Source organism: Malus sylvestris, chromosome 3, assembly GCF_916048215.2.
Source record: "Malus sylvestris chromosome 3, drMalSylv7.2, whole genome shotgun sequence".
Classification (NCBI taxonomy): Eukaryota; Viridiplantae; Streptophyta; class Magnoliopsida; order Rosales; family Rosaceae; genus Malus; species Malus sylvestris.
The window spans coordinates 5,301,566-5,322,808 of NC_062262.1; the positions used below are offsets into that span (position 1 = coordinate 5,301,566).

At 40.2% G+C, this 21,243-nt stretch overlaps 1 protein-coding gene across 1 annotated transcript; it reads right to left on the reverse strand.

The window, feature by feature from the left end:
• Window positions 1–202: 202 nt before the first annotated feature.
• On the reverse strand, window positions 203–18,553 carry LOC126614750 (clathrin heavy chain 2-like). The gene is made up of 30 exons (XM_050282403.1): window positions 18,249–18,553; window positions 17,789–17,993; window positions 17,406–17,494; window positions 17,188–17,266; window positions 16,932–17,059; window positions 8,322–8,420; window positions 8,113–8,221; window positions 7,833–7,912; window positions 7,513–7,740; window positions 7,362–7,427; window positions 6,902–7,018; window positions 6,513–6,710; window positions 6,234–6,350; window positions 5,982–6,041; window positions 5,763–5,849; window positions 5,549–5,632; window positions 5,274–5,408; window positions 5,130–5,192; window positions 4,952–5,056; window positions 4,713–4,825; window positions 4,347–4,599; window positions 4,073–4,209; window positions 3,713–3,991; window positions 2,620–3,622; window positions 1,919–2,404; window positions 1,633–1,803; window positions 1,367–1,552; window positions 1,030–1,152; window positions 841–951; window positions 203–740 (listed from the first exon to the last, which is right to left on the reverse strand). The coding sequence occupies exons 1-30, from the start codon at window positions 18,291–18,293 to the stop codon at window positions 597–599; spliced, it is 5,100 nt and encodes a 1,699-aa protein (XP_050138360.1). The 5' UTR covers window positions 18,294–18,553; the 3' UTR covers window positions 203–596.
• Between the last annotated feature and the right edge of the window lie 2,690 nt (window positions 18,554–21,243).

The window sequence follows — 21,243 nt, forward strand, 5'->3', positions numbered from 1 at the left end:
ATCCATGGTCTTTGAGGCAAGACCTAAAAGACAGATTTTTTGGATCATTGAAATATATTACAAAGCCCCACAAAAACGTGTACAAAAATTATTTAAAAAAACTAGTACCACGAATCCGTCCCTATATATCTATATACTAAATACTTTTTCTTGTGCCCTTCAGATTTAAGGGGGCCCGGGGGTTGGGGGGACAATCTTCAAGAGCAATGGAAAGAAATGTCTAACTCACCAAGTGGGAAGTGTTAGTACAAAAATTTGAGCAATGAAAAGTTTCTTGACACTAACAAGAACAAGTTCAACAAAATTTCCTATACAGGTAGTAAGAGTGTTGCCACAACCATAGCCATGAACTAAGTGCAAGCACGGTTGCCATCCTACATCTCTCGAACAGCCAAGCAAAAAAGAATTTGATACTGTAAATTAAAAAGAATTTCTATAAACGTCACCATAAACCCGCAGAAAACAAAGATGTTGTACCGGCTCAACCCTTCATTGAAAACGAATTGCCTGCAGCCTGACAGAAGAGTTGCGGACATACTAGTTTCAACCAGTAGGAGTTGTTAGAGCGCTCGTAAAACCTCAATCCGTGTCAAAATTTAGTAAGAGGGGCCCATTTGCGGCATTCCAAATGGTGGCATTGGCGGCATCCCCATCCCTCCCATTGGCGGCATTGGTGGTGGAGCATAACCTCCCATTCCCGGTGGTGCAGGCAAGGCAGGCAGCAACTGAGCATACATATTCTGCAGATCCAAAAAACAATCGTCTTTCAAAATTTCTTGAAGACACAAAATTTAAAAGAAAGGCTCTCAATGACACAAGGATAAAGCAAAACAGAAATACCTGCTGGGCAACCAATTCCTTCTCCTCTTTCTCTTTGGCTTTCACCTCGTTTTGAGCTTCGATTTTGTCTTTAATAAGTTCATCAACCTTTCCTGTGTACTCTCGAATAAACTAGAGAGAGAAGGTTGGGTAAGTGAGGAACAATTAAAGGTAACTAATGGACAAAGACAACACCAATAAAAGCATTACCTGCAGAAGGTATGGTAAGGCAAAATCAATTATATTGTTCATCCACGCAAGCTCGAGGGCAACATCTGGCCGGATCATATCATAACAAACAAATAGGCATGCAGCAAAACACTCTTTCTTCCCCTGCATATACATTACAGAAGAATATGATTACAAAACCACATAAAAAATAATACTTTACAAAGAGAAAGGGAAATAAGCATGGACTGAACCGCCTTCTTTAGTTCATGAGGTGGAAAGAGGGAAAGAAATAAATGTGTATGTTTGAGCAGATAAATCCTTGCTTTATTTGGTATACATGAGCGCTCCTTAACTAGTGCATAGAAAGAACACAGACCTGCTCAATGAAATAGATAAGCAGTTCCTCCGAAAGTTCATGATCACCAGACTGCGAGCATGTCTCCATGCAATCTTTGTAATGATTGTCTTTCTTTGACAAGGCAATGGATTGCTTCCATCTACCTGCTTTCTTGTAAATGTATGCAGCAACACGTCTCATCTCCAAAAGCTCATGTTTCTCAAGCTGCTCATTTGCATCAATAACAAATAATAAGTACAAGCCTCAATCAAAGACTTCCCATGTATGAGAAACTTCAACCTCACCTTTTGAGCAAGACCGATCTGATCAAAGCTGTCGTGTAAATCTATTGATTCACGAAGCCTGTCATAGTCTTCCTCCTCTATGTATATTTCATTTAGAGCTTCATTTACAGCAGTTACATTGTTGCTCTGAACTGCAACCATGTATGGCTTTATGAGACAGATGTGACCAGCCTGAAACTCAAAGGGATTGAAAATGTAAGCACAAAAGAACTCTTTCCAAACCCTGCCAGAAGATAAATTTGGCAGCAGAGACCAGTATAAATAACATCGTGAGAGAGAAGCAAACCTTTCTCATTATATCCACCACTCTGGTGTGGTCGACACGAAGTGCAATCACATTAAGAACATCATTAATAACATCAGGATGTTCTTCTAAGTAGAAGTGCACAGCCCTATAGTAGAGTTCGACACTTGCAACTTTGACAATAACATCCTTGAATTGCATGTGGTCCCATGCTTCTGGGGAGTGGTTCATTATGGTAGTTGCAGCATTATCAAACTCATCATATTGGATATATAAGTATGTTAATTCGTTCCAGTGCTGCTGTTCATCACAAGCTCGTATAAGCTTGGGAATGTTCAGACGGGTAGAGAACAGTTTAATGTGTTCCATAAGCTTCTCAGGACGGTATCTTGCATAGAGAACTCCTAATTCCGTAAAGATGCCCATATGTGCACGCTCCAACCCTAGCCCACTCTCCATGAGACTAATGAGCTCATTAAAGCATCCCCTGTTCTGGTAATACTCACAGACCTCTTCCAAATCATCCACCTATAAATAAAACATGCACGAGTAAGGAATAACCAAAAGTATAATTGACCAACCAATTAATTGTGTCCTATGGTGCTTACAATCTGCAGTGCTTACAACTTAACAAAAACTTAATCCAAGAATACACCTCCCATTTTAGGAAACATCTTAATAAACAAAGCATCAGATATAACTTCGGGAAGACATGCAAAATTAACATAAATGGTAAAGGCTACCTGAATGATGATGTTGAGTCCACAAATCTGAGCTAAGCGGAATTCCTCAGCATCAACGCATGCAAAGCAAACGAACTTCCACGTTTTTGAGCTGTTAGCTTTCCGAGCTGCATCAACGGCACCTTGAAACTGATTTAGCTTCACAAGAGTGCATGCTAGTTTACCCCAGTTAGAAATGAATGCAAATATGATCTTGGCTGCTTCGTATAGGGCCTCATCAAACAAGCGATCCCCAACATTTTGGAGATTGGCAACATTTGGCATAAGAATGAATTCTTCAATATCACCAAGCCGATCAATCTTAGCATACGCATAAATAAGTTCACTGTCGACCTTCGGCTCCTTGGTCTTCTGCCTAACCATCAGAAGGTACCTTACCAAGTCATGATATACATCTGCATCCTCAGAAGCACGTATGACATCCAAAAAGTGGGTGGCATCATCTGCACGGATGAATGATTCGATGGCATCACTCACTAATCCCTCTCGCAATTGGGCCTTGGCCACCTGGCTCCAAACAGCATCTTCTTCAACCCGGAATGCAAACTCTACAGCTCGGTCAATGCTCTGAATGTTATCCAACAGGACATTCACAGCATCAACATTCAAATTGAACTTCTTGAAGATTGCAAATGCTTCTTCATACAATTGAGCTTCTACAGCCATTACTCCAACTGCGGGTCCATCAAAGTTGTCTAATCTATTGATATAGTCCATGACTCTGGATGGATCAGCTTTGATGGCAGTCAGAATTAACAGATTCTGCAGATTGAAGTTCCCACTAAAAGCAGAATTTTGCAGCACTATCTTTTCAAGAAGCTCAATCAACTCGTGTGGAAGGTCCGCAGTCATAAATGCTTTAACAGTTGCTGAAACTTGCTCAGGACTCTTGCTTTCAGGCAAGGCAGTAGATACAACTTGATCGATTAGTTGCCTTTTATATTCATTTTCAGGATCAAGGACCTTAGCCCAGAGGTCATCATCCATTCTTTCCACGACATATCTGACATACATATATCAAGTAAATAGCATAAGAGAGCTACATACAATCATGATCCAATAACATCTAACTGCCAAACAGAAACACACAAACCTGGCCTGGAGTTTGAACAAGGAATTTTTATTTGTAACATTAATGAGCTCATCATCACATTGCCCTCTACGGTATGCAACAACAGCAAGGGTAGGATCCCTTTTCTCACAATATTTACCCACAACGCGAGAATCATAGTATGGGTTAGTTGTGAGAAAATGCTCAGGATTGTTGCCGCTATCTATGATGATTTTACCCAGAGCATTGTGGACATGTACGTCTTGGCTTCCCTCACTCACAAGATGCTCCAAAAATTGAGTGAGCAAGCGAAGACGATTCCTGCAAATAGAAATCACAGAAACGATAAGCAACTAATGTGAGTGATGAAGGGAAAACGGGGTCATAAAGAGATCACTACACCTCTTTTCACATTCCTCGACAAGGGGCTCAACCGGTAGAAGAGAACGAACTGATAGAATAAGACCCTTAATGAAATCTTCAGGACATTCATCATCCAGTAGCTGCCCTACAACTAAAGGAGCATTTCCTGGATTGACCTATCAAGCCAAATAAGATCTATAACGGTCGATGCTCAATTTGAATAATAACATTGACAAAGCAAAAGAAATATAACAGGAAACCTGCAATTGGAAAGAAAGAAAAACGTTGATATAAAGCCTCCAAGTACAAATACCTTTTGGACATAACCTTCAATGTAACGAAGCATATTGTTCGTATACAGATAATGGGTGAGATCTGGAACAAAGCCAAAACGATCACAGACATTAATTAGAGGACGTGCGTCTGGAAGCTTTGCTTCCATTAAAAAGTTCTTAGCCTTTTCAGGGTCATAAAAATTTGATTCCCGTGTCACACGCTCCACCTCCTTAATCTGTCCAGTTTTTGCAGCTGCTTCAATGTACTTGAAATGAATATCAGGATCCTCGCTGTTCAGAAATGATGAATAAATGAAAGGGACAAAGGAAAAAGAATGCCACAAAACTTGCGGAGCAAATGAATGTCATCTGTAAATTTCTCTTCCACCTAAAGAAACTGATACCTGGAGCTCAAATATGCGCCTAGGAAGAAGTACAGCCCCTCATAGGACTTGAACTGCTCAAACAATTTTATACACTTATCTACACCCAGTTGCTCGCAATACTCTTTGGCGGTCTGTACAAAAATGATCAGGTAAGCCTCAACTTTATAAACGATGAAAGAGCAATAACTGGTAAAAATTATGTGTATATATATATATATATATTAAAAAAATAAAAAATAATAAAAAAAGCACTTTACCTGTACAATAATCTGGAGATTGCCCCTAAGATTGACCAGCAGAAGATCTTTCATGCACTCAAGAGCCCATTCTACAGAGAGAGTTCCAAAGAACTCGACAAGAGCCTAAAATACACATTGTAGTTAGATATATACTACTCCACATATGATCAAGTTATAAGGACATTTAAGTGCCAACCTGAGGGTCAATTGCATGTGTGTTCACGATGACACGTTTGATATCAGGCAATTCAGTGTAGTGCTGCACATTAAACATACTATTAGTCAGGAAACAAATTATCATTTTTAAATGAAATTTATCAGAATCCAAGAAGTACTATACCTGTAGGGCACGCAAATACAAACCAGCTTTTTCACAAAGTTGACCAATGCGTGGGCGATCATAATAGCTGAACATACCATTGGCCAATATAGCATCCGCAACATTTGGAAAAGTCACAAGATTGATTTCCAAAACCTAAACGAAACATAATATGGAGCAGATAGGTGAAGATACCAACTCTAGTTGTACTTTTAGCTTTGTTTTTGAAAAAAAAAAAAAAAAAAAAGGACAAGGAAGGGGAAAAGAAACCAAAGTTTAGAGAAAGGGTTATGAACCTTTGTCTGAAGGAATCCATGCTCAGGTAGATTCGGCTTCAGCACATCCAACAAAAAGGCTGTTGCTTCACGGATCAAGTTCCTCTGAACAATAAGAGAAAATACACAGATAAGAAGTCCCAAAACTCATACTGTTCAGAAAAACAACAAAATGAAGAACATATTCCAACCAAAAATTGTTGACACAACATAAAAGCATATATTCAATTCAAACCTGAAGGAACAGATCGGTGATGGTATTGTAGTCAATGGGGCAACCTCCCTCCATTTGAGACATCATTAGAGCAAAATTAACAGCCCCCTGCCATCAAGATGGTTGAAGTTTTTTCAATGTCAGACAATTTAGCTCAACTTGTAAGAAGAGCAAAGTACATAGTTACAAAACCGTTGTAAAGAGAAAAGTGCCTCAAACTTTCAAGATAAATGCATGTACCTGGGGATCTGCCCGCAAAATTGTTTGGAGAAGGAACAAATAATCAGGTGTATATCCAACCTGTGACAATTTAAAAATCATAATAAGATAAAAATCCAGTAAGAGCCATGGTCCATGTTATTTATAATGATAATACCAAAACTGACACAATAATAGTTTTCAGCAAAGATAATATTGCTGTTCAAAATGAGAGAATTTGAACAATTGTATCTCATTAAGATTCTAGTTCAAAGAAAAATAAAGTTGTGTTACCTGCTTTGAGTATATCAAAATCTTGTCAAATTCCCTTCTCTCAGCAAATGCTGCAACAACTTTGGGCGTTGCTCGAGCTTTGATGTATATTTTCAAAGCGAGGTCATTATCCACTGTCTGCATTGTATATATGTTTCATAATATTAGTATGACAGTATAACTCGGAAGAAAATCAAGCGGCAGCAGACTCAACAACGACATTGTTGAGTAAAAGTTGAAGAGCTGTCTAACATGATTCTCTCCTTTCTCTTTTTAGGTTAGCTAAGATCTGTTTCAGACCTTCACAAGATCTCCAAGCTCTTCACTACATTCTAGCTTGTCCTCTGCTAGCCAATTCTCCAAAAGATTCTTTTTGTTCTGATTTACAACTAAACGTGACAGTTCTAATGATTCATAAGCATTGAGTTTTCCCTTAGTTAAAAGAGTTCCAAAATACTGCAATAGAGGTGGGGTTTGCCCAGCTTGCACAGGAACACTCTGCAAAGAATAAATAATGTGTGTAAATTAGATCCTGATACAAAGATTACATACTATATAGTCTTGTAAAGGAAGCACAATGTATCCAAAGGTAATCTAAAGGTGACACTGAGAAGCACAAAACTATAAAGAATATATATGTATATAAAGTTTATAAACTGACACATGAATAAAATATCAGAATGCTATACCTGAAATTTAGCAACAGTATCAGGAGTACGGAGTATTCCCATTGGAGATTCCGCGGCAAGCTCTGCAGCCTCCTTATACTTTGTCTGAGAAAACAACTCTTGGAACCGCTGGACAACCTGAGCACGACAACCATATATTGTAGTTTCAAGATGTCACAAAGTACAAACAGAAAACAATTGTGTATTCATATTTTGTGAACACCCACAAAGACTTAAATTACTGAAATGCACCATAGAACTTCCCAGAAAAAGGTTGTTTTCAGAGTGAATATAAGAATGATCCAGTTTCTACATATCACTACATACTCAGCATAAGGGGGAAAGACAAGCACCCAAAAAAACACCCACACTATCGTTATATACTGATTTCCTTCTTCAACACCACAAGAAGTATTGACAACAACTAAGATAAACGTGCCAATTTGAGAAATTTATGACAAAAACCAACTGCAATCGTTACCAGGTCCTCAGCACCAGGAAGGTTTCCTCTTTTCGCAAGACTCACTGCAAGCCCCAAATTGTTTAACTGCAAAATCCCCAAACAATAAATTAAAGACCCAACACTTTCTTTTCTCCAATAGTCAAAAGCACAAAATGATTCAAAAGCATACCTGACCACTAACAAATGGTACAATTGTTTGTTCATTTATAGTGGCAAGTAAGACCTGGCCTCTCCTATTGATTGCATAAAAACCCCCAACAGTTGAAGCTTCAGCTGTCAAAAATATAGGATCTGGACTGATTCGATTTCTATAAACTGCAGTTGCTGTCTCTAGGTCATATACAAATAAAAGTCCAAGCTTTGTGACAACATATATCAACCCATACTTTTCCGATATCTGAAATCAAGAAGAGAAAAAAAAAGAATGTAGTTTGATTGATAGGTAAAATATATGGGATAAATCAAAGTAATAACAGCCAAAAGTAAGACCTGCATTGATACTGGAAAGTCATCAGCAAAATCAGGAGGAAAGAATAAATCTGCTTGCTTCTTAGTATATGATGGTTTTCCTGATGACAATTCACAGTAAATTAGTTCCAGAAATTAATCCTAAATCAGAGTAAAGCATGTCACAGATGCATAAGACTACAAAAGGATTATGACACAGAATATATAGAAAAGCTAGCCAACAATAAATGTTAGATCTGTGTGATGTGCAGTAATATATTCTCATATATTTTAAAAGGAATCCGGTGAAGAAGCAGTGTACCGGGCTGGGCACCAAGCTCAATTACATGCATCTTTGATGTAACCTGTCCAGCATTGGAGGACTTTGAGGCAAAACAAATAAGAATTGAAGGATGCTCATTCCCTGGAACCTGCATGTAACAGAAAAGTTAGTAAGGATTAAATATAGCACAGTAGTAAACTGCATATCTTTAAGCCAAGAGAAACTGAGAAAGAAGTATGGCACCGCACTTTAAATGTGGCAAACGATGCAGCATGTGCTTCAAGAGCCTGACTACGTTTCTGTTCCACAGAAAAAAGCTGCATGTTTCCTTTGACAAGTTGTGGCCTCTGCAATCATTTTGGCAGAAGAAATATGTTAAACTGTTAAAGATGTCATTAAATCTGGTAAACCGTAATTAGCTCCAGTCGTTAAATTATAATTAATGAAATAAAAGTAAATAAATAAAATGACAAAAATCTTCTTTTCAATAAAATAATTACATACTCCCAAGTATTAGTAAAATAAAAAGGATAAAATGCTGAATTATAATGAGTGCAACTAGAACATCTTATCTAATCCCGGCTCCCATGAATTGAAAACAGCACAACATTTTGACCACTCTTCTAAATCTTTTTAGCAACTCCGCCGTGTAAGTTTATCTTACATTGCCGGTCCCAAGCCCGGATAAAGGAGGAGGGGGAGGGCGTCAGGTAGTCGACAGCCGGCACTCCATGATCACGTCGAATCCTTATGAAAATGAATCCAGAACGAAATCGCGCTAAAGCTAGGGCGTCACCCGTAAGTGGCGCGTTGTGTGGCCCGAGCACAGTGATAAGTGAGCAAGGGTCGCTGTATCTCCATCGGCACCCGGATGCAGTGTTAAATGAGCAAGGGGGCTATAGAAACTTCTTTTCGAACGACTCCACTCAAAGTTGTTTGGGAGCATATGCTCCTATCAACTTTACACGGGACACACAAAAGAAGTACTTTGATCCTATTAGACGGGGAAGGGTGAAGAAGCTAGGATAGAAGGGTAGAGTTCAAGAGAGCAAAATGCGTTTAGGAACGTGGAATATAGGAACCTTGACGGGAAAATCTATGGAAGTAGTAGAAGTTATGGTGAGGAGAAGGATAAATATTATGTGCCTACAAGAAACTAAGTGGGTTGGGCGTAAGGCAAAGGATCTAGAAAACTCAGGGTTTAAACTATGGTATTCGGGCACAAATAGAACGAGAAACGGTGTTGGCATCATCATGGACAAGACCTTGACACAAGATGTTGTAGATGTCAAGAGGGTAGGAGATAGAATCATGGCAATCAAGATTGTAATAGGACAAGAACTTATCAATGTGATTAGTGCGTACGCACCTCAAGTAGGGTTGGATACGAGTTCGAAGGAGAATTTTTGGGAAGACCTTGGAGACTTGGTGCAAGGAATTGCTCAGACGGAGAAGTTATTTATAGGAGGAGATTTAAATGGACACGTGGGCAGGGAGACAGGCAACTATGGAGGTTTTCATGGTGGCCATGGTTTTGGGGAGAGAAACGAGGATGGGGAAGCTATCTTGGATTTTGCAATGGCATATGATCTCTTCTTAGCCAACACCTTCTTTAAGAAGCGGGAAGAACATGTGATCACCTACAAGAGTGGGTCGTCAAAAACACAAATAGATTTTCTTCTAATGAGGAAAAGGGATCGTATAACTTGTAAGGATTGCAAAGTTATACCAGGAGAGAGCGTGGCTAATCAACATCGCTTGTTGGTGATGGATGTACATATCAAAAGAGTGAGAAAAAAGAACAAGACTTGGAAGTGCCCAAGGACTAGATGGTGGAATCTAAAAGAAGAAAAACAAGCCATTTTCAAAGAGAAAATAACCACCCAGTGTGTGTGGGATAGAGAGGGGGAAGCTAACCAAATGTGGGATTCCATGGCTAGTTGTATCCGAAAAGTAGCAAAAGAGGTGTTAGGAGAGTCCAAGGGCTTTGCCCCACACCAAAAGGAATCTTGGTGGTGGAATGAGGAGGTACAAACAAAGGTGAAGGCTAAGAAGGAATGTTGTAAAGCCTTATACAAGGATAGGACCGATGAAAATGGTGAAAGGTATAGAAAAGCGAAGCAAGAGGCGAAGAAAGCTGTGAGAGAAGCTAAGTTAGCGGCTTATGACGATATGTATAAACGACTAGATACCAAAGAAGGAGAGTTGGATATCTATAAACTAGCTAGAGCAAGGGAAAAGAAGACAAGGGACCTAAATCAAGTGAGGTGCATCAAGGATGAGGATGGAAAGGTTCTTGCTACAGAGAACGCGGTTAAAGACAGATGGAAAGGTTATTTTCATAATCTTTTCAATGAAGGACATAAAAGGAGTGCTTCTTTAGGGGAGTTGAGTAACTCAGAAGAGTGTAGAAACTACTCTTTTTATCGTAGAATCCGGAAGGAAGAAGTGGTTGTAGCTTTGAAGAAGATGAAGCATAGAAAAGCAGTAGGCCCAGACGATATACCAATCGAAGTGTGGAAAGTTTTGGGAGAGACGGGTATAACATGGCTCACTGACCTTTTCAATAGGATTTTGAAAACGAAGAAGATGCCAAATGAGTGGCGAACGAGCACTTTGGTGCCTATCTACAAGAATAAGGGCGATGTACAAAATTGCATGAACTATAGAGGTATTAAGCTAATGAGTCATACAATGAAGCTCTGGGAGAGAGTCATTGAGCATAGATTGAGGCAAGAGACACGGGTTTCGGACAACCAATTCGGGTTCATGCCAGGGCGCTCAACCATGGAGGCAATCTATCTCTTACGAAGATTGATGGAAAGATATAGAGATGGGAAAAAGGATTTACACATGGTCTTTATAGATTTGGAAAAAGCATATGATAGGGTCCCAAGAGACATTCTTTGGAGGATTTTAGAGAAGAAAGGAGTACGAGTAACATATATCCAAGCTATACAGGATATGTATGAAGGAGCAAAGACTGCCGTAAGAACTCATGAAGGACAAACCGAAAGCTTTCCCATAACTGTAGGATTACATCAAGGCTCATCCTTAAGTCCTTACCTTTTTGCGTTGGTAATGGATGAGTTAACAGGACATATTCAAGATGATATTCCTTGGTGTATGCTTTTCGCAGACGATATAGTGTTGATAGATGAAACTCAAGAAGGGGTAAATGCAAAGCTTAACCTTTGGAGAGAAGTGTTGGAATCTAAAGGTCTTCGCCTAAGCCGATCAAAGACAGAATATATGGAGTGCAAGTTCAGTGCAAATGGAGGCCAAAACGAGTTAGGGGTGAGGATCGGAGATCAAGAAATACCAAAGAGCGACCGTTTTCGTTACCTAGGATCTATCTTGCAAAAGAACGGAGAATTAGATGGAGATCTCAACCATAGAATACAAGCTGGATGGATGAAGTGGAAGAGTGCATCCGGCGTGTTGTGTGACCGCCGTATGCCACTGAAGCTCAAGGGAAAATTTTATAGGACGGCAATAAGGCCGGCGATGCTGTATGGCACAAAATGTTGGGCGGTGAAGCATCAACACGTACACAAAATGGGTGTAGCGGAGATGAGGATGCTTCGTTGGATGTGTGGGCACACGAGAAAGGATAAGATTAGGAATGAGGATATCCGGGGTAAAGTAGGAGTAGCCGAAATTGAAGGAAAGATGAGAGAAAATCGGTTACGGTGGTTTGGACATGTGCAAAGAAGGCCTACTGACGCTCCGATTAGAAGATGCGACTATGGGACAGAGGTTCAGGGTCGAAGGGGTAGAGGAAGACCCAGGAAAACTTTGAGAGAGACCCTAAGAAAAGACTTAGAGTACTTGGATCTAACGGAGGACATGACACAGGACAGAACACAATGGCGTTCTAAGATTCATATAGCCGATCCCACTCAGTGACTTGGATTTTCCAAGTCTCCAACCGAGAAGTTGTCCTCGCTCGGGAAATTAAGGGAACACTACCTCAACCTACATGCTCCACTCACAAAGCTTCAACATACAAGCTTCAACAAAAGAAAATTCAAAGAACTTAGCGAAGAAGGCTTTGGTGATTTAACACAATACGTTGAAATGAAGGGAAGCTTATTTATTGATATCCCCGATAAATTACAAATATGTACATATACTTGAGTCAAAATAAACAAACAAGAGGGAGCCTTCACAAAGGTTGCTTAGGAGAAGTCTCGGCAGTCGGTAGAGCCCCAGAAAGAGAAGGCACCAGAGGGGGATCATTCGGAGCCTCAGTACTGGACAGAACCCTAGAAGGAGGAGGCATCAGAGGTTGATCATTTGGAGCTTCATTACGCGGTACAGCCCCAGAAGACGAAGGCAATAAATGCCTTTGGAACAAACCCACAAATCTCTGATGATCAAGTAAAACCTGACCATCAGATTCCTTCATCTGGTCAAGCTTCCTCTTCATGTTTGTAGCATAGTCATGTGCGAGCCGGTGCAACTGTTTATTCTCATGCTTGAGCCCTCTAATCTCCTGCTTGAGACTCATCACTTCAGCCGCCAATGATTCAACTTGGCGGGTTCGAGCAAATAGGCGTTGGGCCATATTAGACACAGAACCTGCACACTGAACACTAAGAGCCAGAGAATCCTTAACAGCCAACTCATCAGACCGTTTGGAAAGTAGTCTGTTATCTTTGGGAGTGAGAAGGTTCCTGGCCACTACCGCAGCGGTCATATCATTCTTCATCACGGAATCCCCAACGGTAAGAGGACCAGTAGGGGAGACGAAGGATGGGCGCCATATGTTGTCTGGAGAAGGCGGGGCTGCCTCTTCAACAAGGTTCAAGTCAAAACGACGGTCGGAGGGGCCAGACATTTTCAAAGGTGTAGAAAAGAGAAGAGGTCGGACAAATCAAGATCTTAGAAGTGCAAGAATGGAGCTTCTACTGGTGGATATTCAAGTGTGCTTTGGAACTTAATGTCAGCCTCTATAAAAATCTGCACTCGACGAAGCTTCAGAAATCGAAGAGGCGTTTGCTTTCTCAAAAGCTGGGCTGCTCAGAGACCACGAGGGTCGATCTCAGAAATCGAAGAGGCGTTTGCTTTCTCAAAAGCTGGGCTGCTCAAAGACCACGAAGGCCGATCTCAGAAATCGAAGAGGTTTGCTTTCTCAAAAGCTGGGCTGCTCAGAGACCACGAGGGCCGATCTCAGAAATCGAAGAGGTTTGCTTTCTCAAAAGCTGGGCTGCTCAGAGACCACGAGGGCCGATCTCAGAAATCGAAGAGGTTTGCTTTCTCAAAAGTTGGGCTGCTCAGAGACCACGAGGGTCGATCTCAGAAATCGAAGAGGCACCTACTTTTCCAGCCTTGTCAGCACCTGTCACACGCACACTCAGCTTTGCGGAAATTATGGGCATTCTGTCGAAGATTTCTGGCGAAGTAGAAAGCACATGAATCGTACTGTTCAATCACCCACTTCCCACACGCAACAGTAGCTCATGGGTACCACATATAACTTTGCCAAAGTCCTCTGACAAAGTTGAGACTACTTTTCCAGCCTTGTCAGCACCTGTCACACGCACACTCAGCTTTGCGGAAATTATGGGCATTCTGTCGAAGATTTCTGGCGAAGTAGAAAGCACATGAATCGTACTGTTCAATCACCCACTTCCCACACGCAACAGTAGCTCATGGGTACCACATATAACTTTGCCAAAGTTCTCTGACAAAGTCGAGACACGTGAAGCTTGCAACTCTCACTACATCGCTCTGACCAAGAAGGGTAAAAGAATAGCAAAGAAACAACACTAACAAAGTTTAGACACATAAATTTTGACGGCCTAGCTACCATATTATTACCCACAAGGGTAAAGGAACAGTACCACTGCTGGATAATTGGAAAGTCCCGGTGTGTCAACCTCTGTGCTTCATGGCAAGGTAGACTAGCAAACATGCCCAACCTTTACTCACATTCGAGAAAACACTCCCAACAAGATTGCTTGCCCCAAAATCGAAGAGGCATCGCCCTCCGAATCTCGAGAGCCAGACTCCCAACATGATTACTTTCTCAAAAATCGAAGAGAGGGTAAAGGAACAGTACCACTGCTGGATAATTTGAAAGTCCCTGTGTGTCATCCTTTGTGCTTCATGGCAAGGTAGACTAGCAAACATGCCCAACCTTTACTCACATTCGAGAAAACACCCCCAACAAGATTGCTTGCTCCAAAATCGAAGAGGCACCGCCCTCCGAATCTCGAGAGCCAGACTCCTAACATGATTACTTTCTCAAAAATCGAAGAGAGGGTAAAGGAACAGTACCACTGCTGGATAATTGGAAAGTCCCTGTGTGTCAACCTCTGTGCTTCGTGGCAAGGTAGACTAGCAAACATGCCCAACCTTTACTCATATTCGAGAAAACACTCCCAACTCCCAACATGATTACTTTCTCAAAAATCGAAGACACCGCTCTCCGAATCTCGAGAGCCAGACCCCCAGCATGATTGCTTTCTCAAAAATCGAAGAGGCATCGTTCTCCGAATCTCGAGAGCCAGATCCCCGACAGGATTGCTTGTTCGAAAACCGAAGAGGCACCACTTTCCCAACTTCAAGAGCCGGATCTCCTTGGATAAAGCTTGTCTGTAATCTTCACACGCAACATCAGCTTTCCAGATACCACAGACCACTTTTTCAAAGTGCTCTGACAGAGTTAAAACTTGTGAAGTTGGCAGCTCCCACTACCGTGCTATGACCAAGCAGGGTAAAGGAATAGCATTATTACTTGATGTTAGGGAGACTCCTATATATGTCGACCTCCATTCCCAACGGACAGGCAGACCTACAAAAATGCTCAACCCTTCCTCTTATCTGAGAGGGCACTCCCAACGAAGCCTTTCGAAATATTCAGCTTTCTTTCCCCCCGATAATACCTCTGTAAACAAGCTATACTAGAGCAAGAATATCTCATATCATCAGGGTTAAAAGCAAGAGTATCCCATATCATGCTTTTTCCCTGTCTTTTCCTTTGGCCTTGTTCTTACCTGCAAGACAAGGAGAAAGAGAGCAATCAGTCAGCACTTGGAATCAAGCTTCCAACCAGGAACTGACTGCCTGGAACCCCTTACCCTGGCATTGCTCTCGAGTACTCATCTTCAACATCTTATGCTTCCAAGGAAGATACCGCATCTGCCTGAGGAACAGATAGGGCAAGTGAAAAGGATACAAGGAAGCATGTGGAGACAAGCGTAACAGCACACGTGCCGATACATCCACTACTCTGTCAAAAGCAAAAGTATCCCATATCAGCAGGGTGGAACGTACTCTAGATTTGATGGACTTGTTTTGACCCTCAAATTCTTCAGTCGGCCTTATACTTTGGAGGAAACCAGAAAACCCTCCAGCCCGGTTCAAGAATAAGCCTGTGGAAAGTTACTTCTTCAAAAGCAAAAGTATCCCATATCATCTCTTCTCATTTTTCTTCTCTTTATCCTTCATGCTGCCTGCAAGATAGGGAGAATGTGAACAATCAGCCGGAGCTCTGATTGCTTACCTTGTCTGTTACCTCTTTCAGCAGATCCCCTAGCTCGGCGACTTGGGGGACTCCTACTACATGGTTTGTATCGCGCTTGACCAAGCCTGAAACTACAAGTAAGCTTCAAGTGACATTGATACATTACCTTGTGCATCTCCACCAGTTACAGATACCACCCCTGGATGGAGGAAGAGTACTTCCAGAGAAGATTCCACATCTACCTATGAGACAGATAAGGAAAGTCAAGCCGATACCACACTCCGGGACTTAGAAGTTTCGTGGTTACGAGATCATTCTCCCACAATATTTCCTAATGTCATTTGTACTAAATCATTCACTTGTACTCCCTAAAGGAGAGCTTGAACCTATGTACTTGTGTAAACCCTTCACAATTAATGAGAACTCCTCTATTCCGTGGACGTAGCCAATCTGGGTGAATCACGTACATCTTGTGTTTGCTTTCCTATCTCTATCCATTTATATACTTATCCACACTAATGACCGGAGCAATCTAGCGAAGATCACAAAAAGTGACCGTTTTCGCTACCTAGGATCTATCTTGCAAGAGAACGGAGAATTAGATGGAGATCTCAACCATAGAATACAAGTTGGATGGATGAAGTGTAAGAGTGTATCCGGCGTGTTGTGTGATCGTCGTAGGCCACTGAAGCTCAAGGGAAAATTTTATAGGACGGCAATAAGGCCAACGATGTTGTATGGCACAGAATGTTGGGCGGTGAAGCATCAACACGTACACAAAATGGGTGTAGCGGAGATGAGGATGCTTCGTGGGATGTATGGGCACACGAGAAAGGATAAGATTGGGAATGAGGATATCCAAGGTAAAGTAGGAGTAGCCAAAATTGAAGGAAATATGAAAGAAAATCGGTTCCGGTGGTTTGGACATGTGCAAAGAAGGCCTACTGACGCTCCGGTTCGAAAATGTGACTACGGGACAGAAGTTCAGGGCCGAAGGGGTAGAGGAAGACCTAGGAAAACTTTGGAAGAGACCCTAAGAAAAGACTTGATTACTTGGATCTAACGGAGGACATGACACAAAACCGAGCGCAATGGCGTTCTAGGATTCATATAGCCGACCCCACTTAGTGGGAAAAGGCTTTGTTGTTGTTGTTGTTCTAAATCTTTTTAGCAACTTCACAAGTAAGTAAACATTAAAAAGAAAATAGCAATAATGGGTAATGTCCAAACATATTAACCATCTAATGAAAAAATTATTTTCATACAGTTATGTACAATTATAGAGGCGCCAGTTCACACACTTCAGATTTTGAGAATTCATCGACAGGATTACAGAGACAAAAGCAGTACAAAGGCAAAAAAGGGAAACAAGATAATCACTCACCTCTGCTGAACCAGGAGCAATTCCAATTAAGACCAACCACTTTTCCGAAGGATCACAACGGTAGTTGATTATTTGATTGTTTGCCAAATTAGCTGTCCGCTCAAAGACCTTTGTAGGCTCGGAATCACCTAAAAGTCAAATATATATAAAACATGTGCAAAAAATATAAGAATAAAAAGCTCTGTGGAGAGATGAGATAATGCGAAGAAAACAAAATAAAAGAAACCAGATTCAAGGATATGTAAAGACGACTTACCTTCAATTAACCAATGATATACTGAGGTCTGAGTGACTAGACCTAGCATCTTTGGAGTGATCCACTTCCAAAAGACAACCTACAAAGAACAAAACAATGAGCAAACAGAAACATTAGGATTAAAACCAGTTAGTAAATCAAATCTATAAGAAAAGATTTTAAACGTTCACAAGATCACATTCAACGTTGTGAATGCCAAAAAAGGGCAAGATCATCACCTGCTCAGGCATTTGATGTGATTTCATCTTTGCTTTCATTTCAATGTTAAAGATTTGTAAATGGTCCTGAGCAGTTCCTTGGACTTGAGCTACACATTAAATTCAGCCATCGATCAGCGAGGCAATCACCACAACAAATAATTAAGAAAATAAATTAAACAACTCAACACAAACAGTGTCAGTTTGAATTCCACAGAAATAAATTTCAAATAATCCTTCATATATGCAGTAACCAATCATTTCTGACGATCAACAAATGGTGCATGTGAATAATAGCAATGACACAGTTGCGATATACCTTCACAGTGGTAACTCAAGCTGAAAATGCATTACTGCACATTGGAATTGCATCAATACATTGATTTCAAGTATTCAAATTTTACCTTTTAGAGCAAGAATTCTGGAATTGGGATTCATCAAAGCCGAGTCGGCGGTAATGGGTCGACGCAACGGCTGCATGGGCATGTTCATATCGATGATAACGACGCTATTCTGCGGTGATGTCTCCCTAACACAAATGTACTTATCCGATTCCATAGTCACATGCGTAAACGTAATGAATTGGGGATTGATCCCAATACTAGGCAGCTGAAAAACCACACAAAATACAAATCAACAATCACATTATTGCACTCGATCACTCAAACACAATGCCAAAAATCCAACAAAACAAAATACAGAAAATTGCACAAATAATACATAATTCGCAAATGGGTCACTGGGAAACAGAGTGAAAATGCAGTTTCCTAAAGGATCTGGATCGATCCGATGAAGCATTGGATCAAATGAGGAAACCCCAGAAACGGTTCGATGAAATAAGGATCGAGATGAAGGTGGCATTACCGTGAGGGCCTCTTTCATGGTCATGGGGGCGTTACCGGCGGCCATGGTGCCTGGGTCGGGGCTTCGATAAGAGGACCCGATAAGCGGAGAAGAATGTGGCACAGCAGAAGCTTCTGTTTGTGGATTTGCAGAGGGGAGAGAGAGAGAGAGAGAGAGAGAGAGAGAGAGAGAGAGTCTGTGTGGATCTTGTAGTATGGGAATGTATACAGAAGAGGAGGAGCTATAGTATGCGTTTCTTCACGCGCAAAATTTGTGAATCGATTGCTGAGTGGGGTTGTACGTTGTGAACGTGATGGGTTAGTCGAATGCACTTGTCAACGTACAAGGATTGCACGTAAGTCGAAGCATTTTGATGAAAAAGCAGAAATATTTCTAATTTTAGAAGTCACCATGCGTTTTTTATGAATTTGGATCCTCCCGGGACACAACTAATAAGAAATTTGAACCGTTCAATAGAGAGAATGAGATATTCGGGTCCTTAGTTGTGTGAGGTGACCAGCATAATGAGTTCATGAAAACCGTTGAATTTAATTTGAGTGATACAGATTTTATGTTTCATGAGCTCCAGACAGTGAGATTCGGATAAAATCTATACATAATACGTAGAATAATGTGTACTTATCATATTGTGTAACAATTTTATCTCATTGTATGTTTGTTTTATGCATAATAGTTTAGAAATCTTAAACACTTTGTAGCTAAGAAACCCCACAAAAGGTTTTTTTTTTCTTTTTTTTTTTTTTTTTTTTTTTTTTTTTTTGTGTTCCTTGAGTAATTTTGTCAAACCATACAAAGTTGTAAGGGATATTACTGTTTTAATTACTAACAAAGCGAGAGAAGATAGTTTAAACTCGAGACGTAATAGATTGAAAGTGATATCTTATTTATTATTAAATTGAGATATTTTGAAAAATAAAAAATTATAACCATAAAGTAAAAACAATAATGTAAGTTAGACTAGTTGATCTAAGTAGCCAGTTCACTTTTTTAACTCGAATTAGAGTAGCGTTTCCCAAAGAGTAGTTTAAAATGTTGCAAATTTGTTCTTTTTTTTAAAAAAAAAAGAAAAATATTAATGGGGAGTTGGGCTTATTTTACATGCCGATTGGTTTATTGTATGGGCTTGCCTAGTAAAATAACTTGACCGATATGTGGGCACCCTTAGGCCATCTCCAACCGAAGGATCCAGAGGGCCAGAGGGCCGAAAATAGCTCTAAAATCGTCTCCAACCGAGGGCTAGGCCAGAGGGCTCGGGAATCTGGGAGGGCCCCACGGGATCGGAGAGGGCTGGAGGGCTGGAGGGCTGGCTGCTTTCGGCCAGCCAGCCAGCCCCGGGCTGGCTATTTTTTTTTTTAATGTTTCTTATTTCTGTCGGTTATAACCGACAGAAATAATATAATATATATTATTTCTGTCGGTTACAACCGACAGAAATAACATTTTGAATTCAAACTTCCAACGCCTAGCGCCACTAGCCGTTGTAAATCCTTTTTTTTTTTTTTATGAATTTAAACCTTTTTTTTTTTATGAATTTAAACCTTTTTTTTTTCTTTTTTTTTCTATAACTTCCTATAACTTCTATTTTACAAAATTTGTTTCAATTTTTTTTTAATTCTATTTTTTTCCTATAACTTATATTTTACAAAATTTGGTTCATATTTTTTTCATATAACTTCTATTTTACAAAATTTGTTTCATATTTTTTTTTTTAAATTCCATTTTTTCCTATAACTTCTATTTCACAAAATTTGTTTCATATTTTTTTTTAAATTCTAATTTTTTCCTATAACTTCCTAAGCCATTATACAACATTAAATTAAATTAAGTAACATGAAACAACATTAAACAATATGAAACAACATTAAATAACATTAACCGACATAAAAATTATACAACACTAACCAACATGATTTTTAAATAATATTAAGTTGTAGTTTTTAAATAATAAATTATGTTTGGCCCTATGGCCCTTTGGCCCTCGGTTGGAGACGGTTTTTTTTTACAGGGCTAAAACGAGCCCTCTGGCCCTCTGGCCCTCGGTTGGAGACGGAGGCAAATATGGCCCTGTACTGTTTATTAAAATATTAATATCTTGGAGAATCTTGGAGGGCCAGAGGGCTAAAACGAGCCCTCTGGCCAGCCATCGGTTGGAGATGGCCTTATTAGTTTAAGCTCGGGGTGGCCTTCTACTATCTCATTGGGCTAGTTGTTCTTTTCCTACTTTTCTATCATCAACTACGTTTAACGACACTTTACTGCATTGACAGAAAGCGATAATGTCTATATATTTTAGTGCAAGTTTGATCCCAATTAATCCTCCTCCCCTCCTTAACATTCAACACTTTAACCCACTAACGTAATCGCTTCTTAAAAAAAAAAGAAAACTATATTTCATTTTTATTTTAAAAGAAACAAACATAATTGTCACAGCAGTCCACCATAGAGATCAAAACTTGGAACTAATTTTAAGCTTTATATCCATTGCGTCGCGAGCATTTGGATGACAGTTTTTAAGGGCATCTCAGATTTTCAAAAAACAGAACCCAGCTCTTACATGAAGAATTTTTGAGTTTAAAGGTCAACTGACCCACCTTGCCCCAAGGTGGATTCCCCCGGCATATATCAACGCTAAATTAAGGACAAAAGAAAGTGTCAAGATCGTTTCCATTAGATTGTAGTGTTTGTTTGTTGGTGAATTATCAAATGCAATTATACTCAATTTGGTGCATTAGTTTAGTGTTTGTTGGTGAATTATCAAATGCAATTATACTCAATTTGGTGCATTAGTTTAGTGTTTGGTGAAGAGTCAAGAAACATTCATGAGAAACTTTTTCATGACCAATTAAACGATCAACCTCAATAACCCACCAAATATCTCAGATGTCAACAAACAGTTATAGTCCCTATCGAATTGTTTACGAAACCACGTGGTTTGTGTTGCAAATTGCAGTGCATAATCTTCTCATTTCCCCACTTGTTTCTTCTTCGCCAGGCC

Bases quoted from the DNA above. Each gene is read 5' to 3' on its own strand.
- LOC126614750 (XM_050282403.1), bottom strand. From the start codon at position 18,293: ATGGCCGCCGGTAACGCCCCCATGACCATGAAAGAGGCCCTCACG. The intron at 7,913-8,112 runs GTACACTGCTTC...AATTGTCATCAG, and splicing joins TGAGCTTGGTGCCCAGCCCG to GAAAACCATCATATACTAAG. The intron at 7,428-7,512 runs GTATGCTTTTGA...GGGATTTTGCAG, and splicing joins TACCATTTGTTAGTGGTCAG to TTAAACAATTTGGGGCTTGC.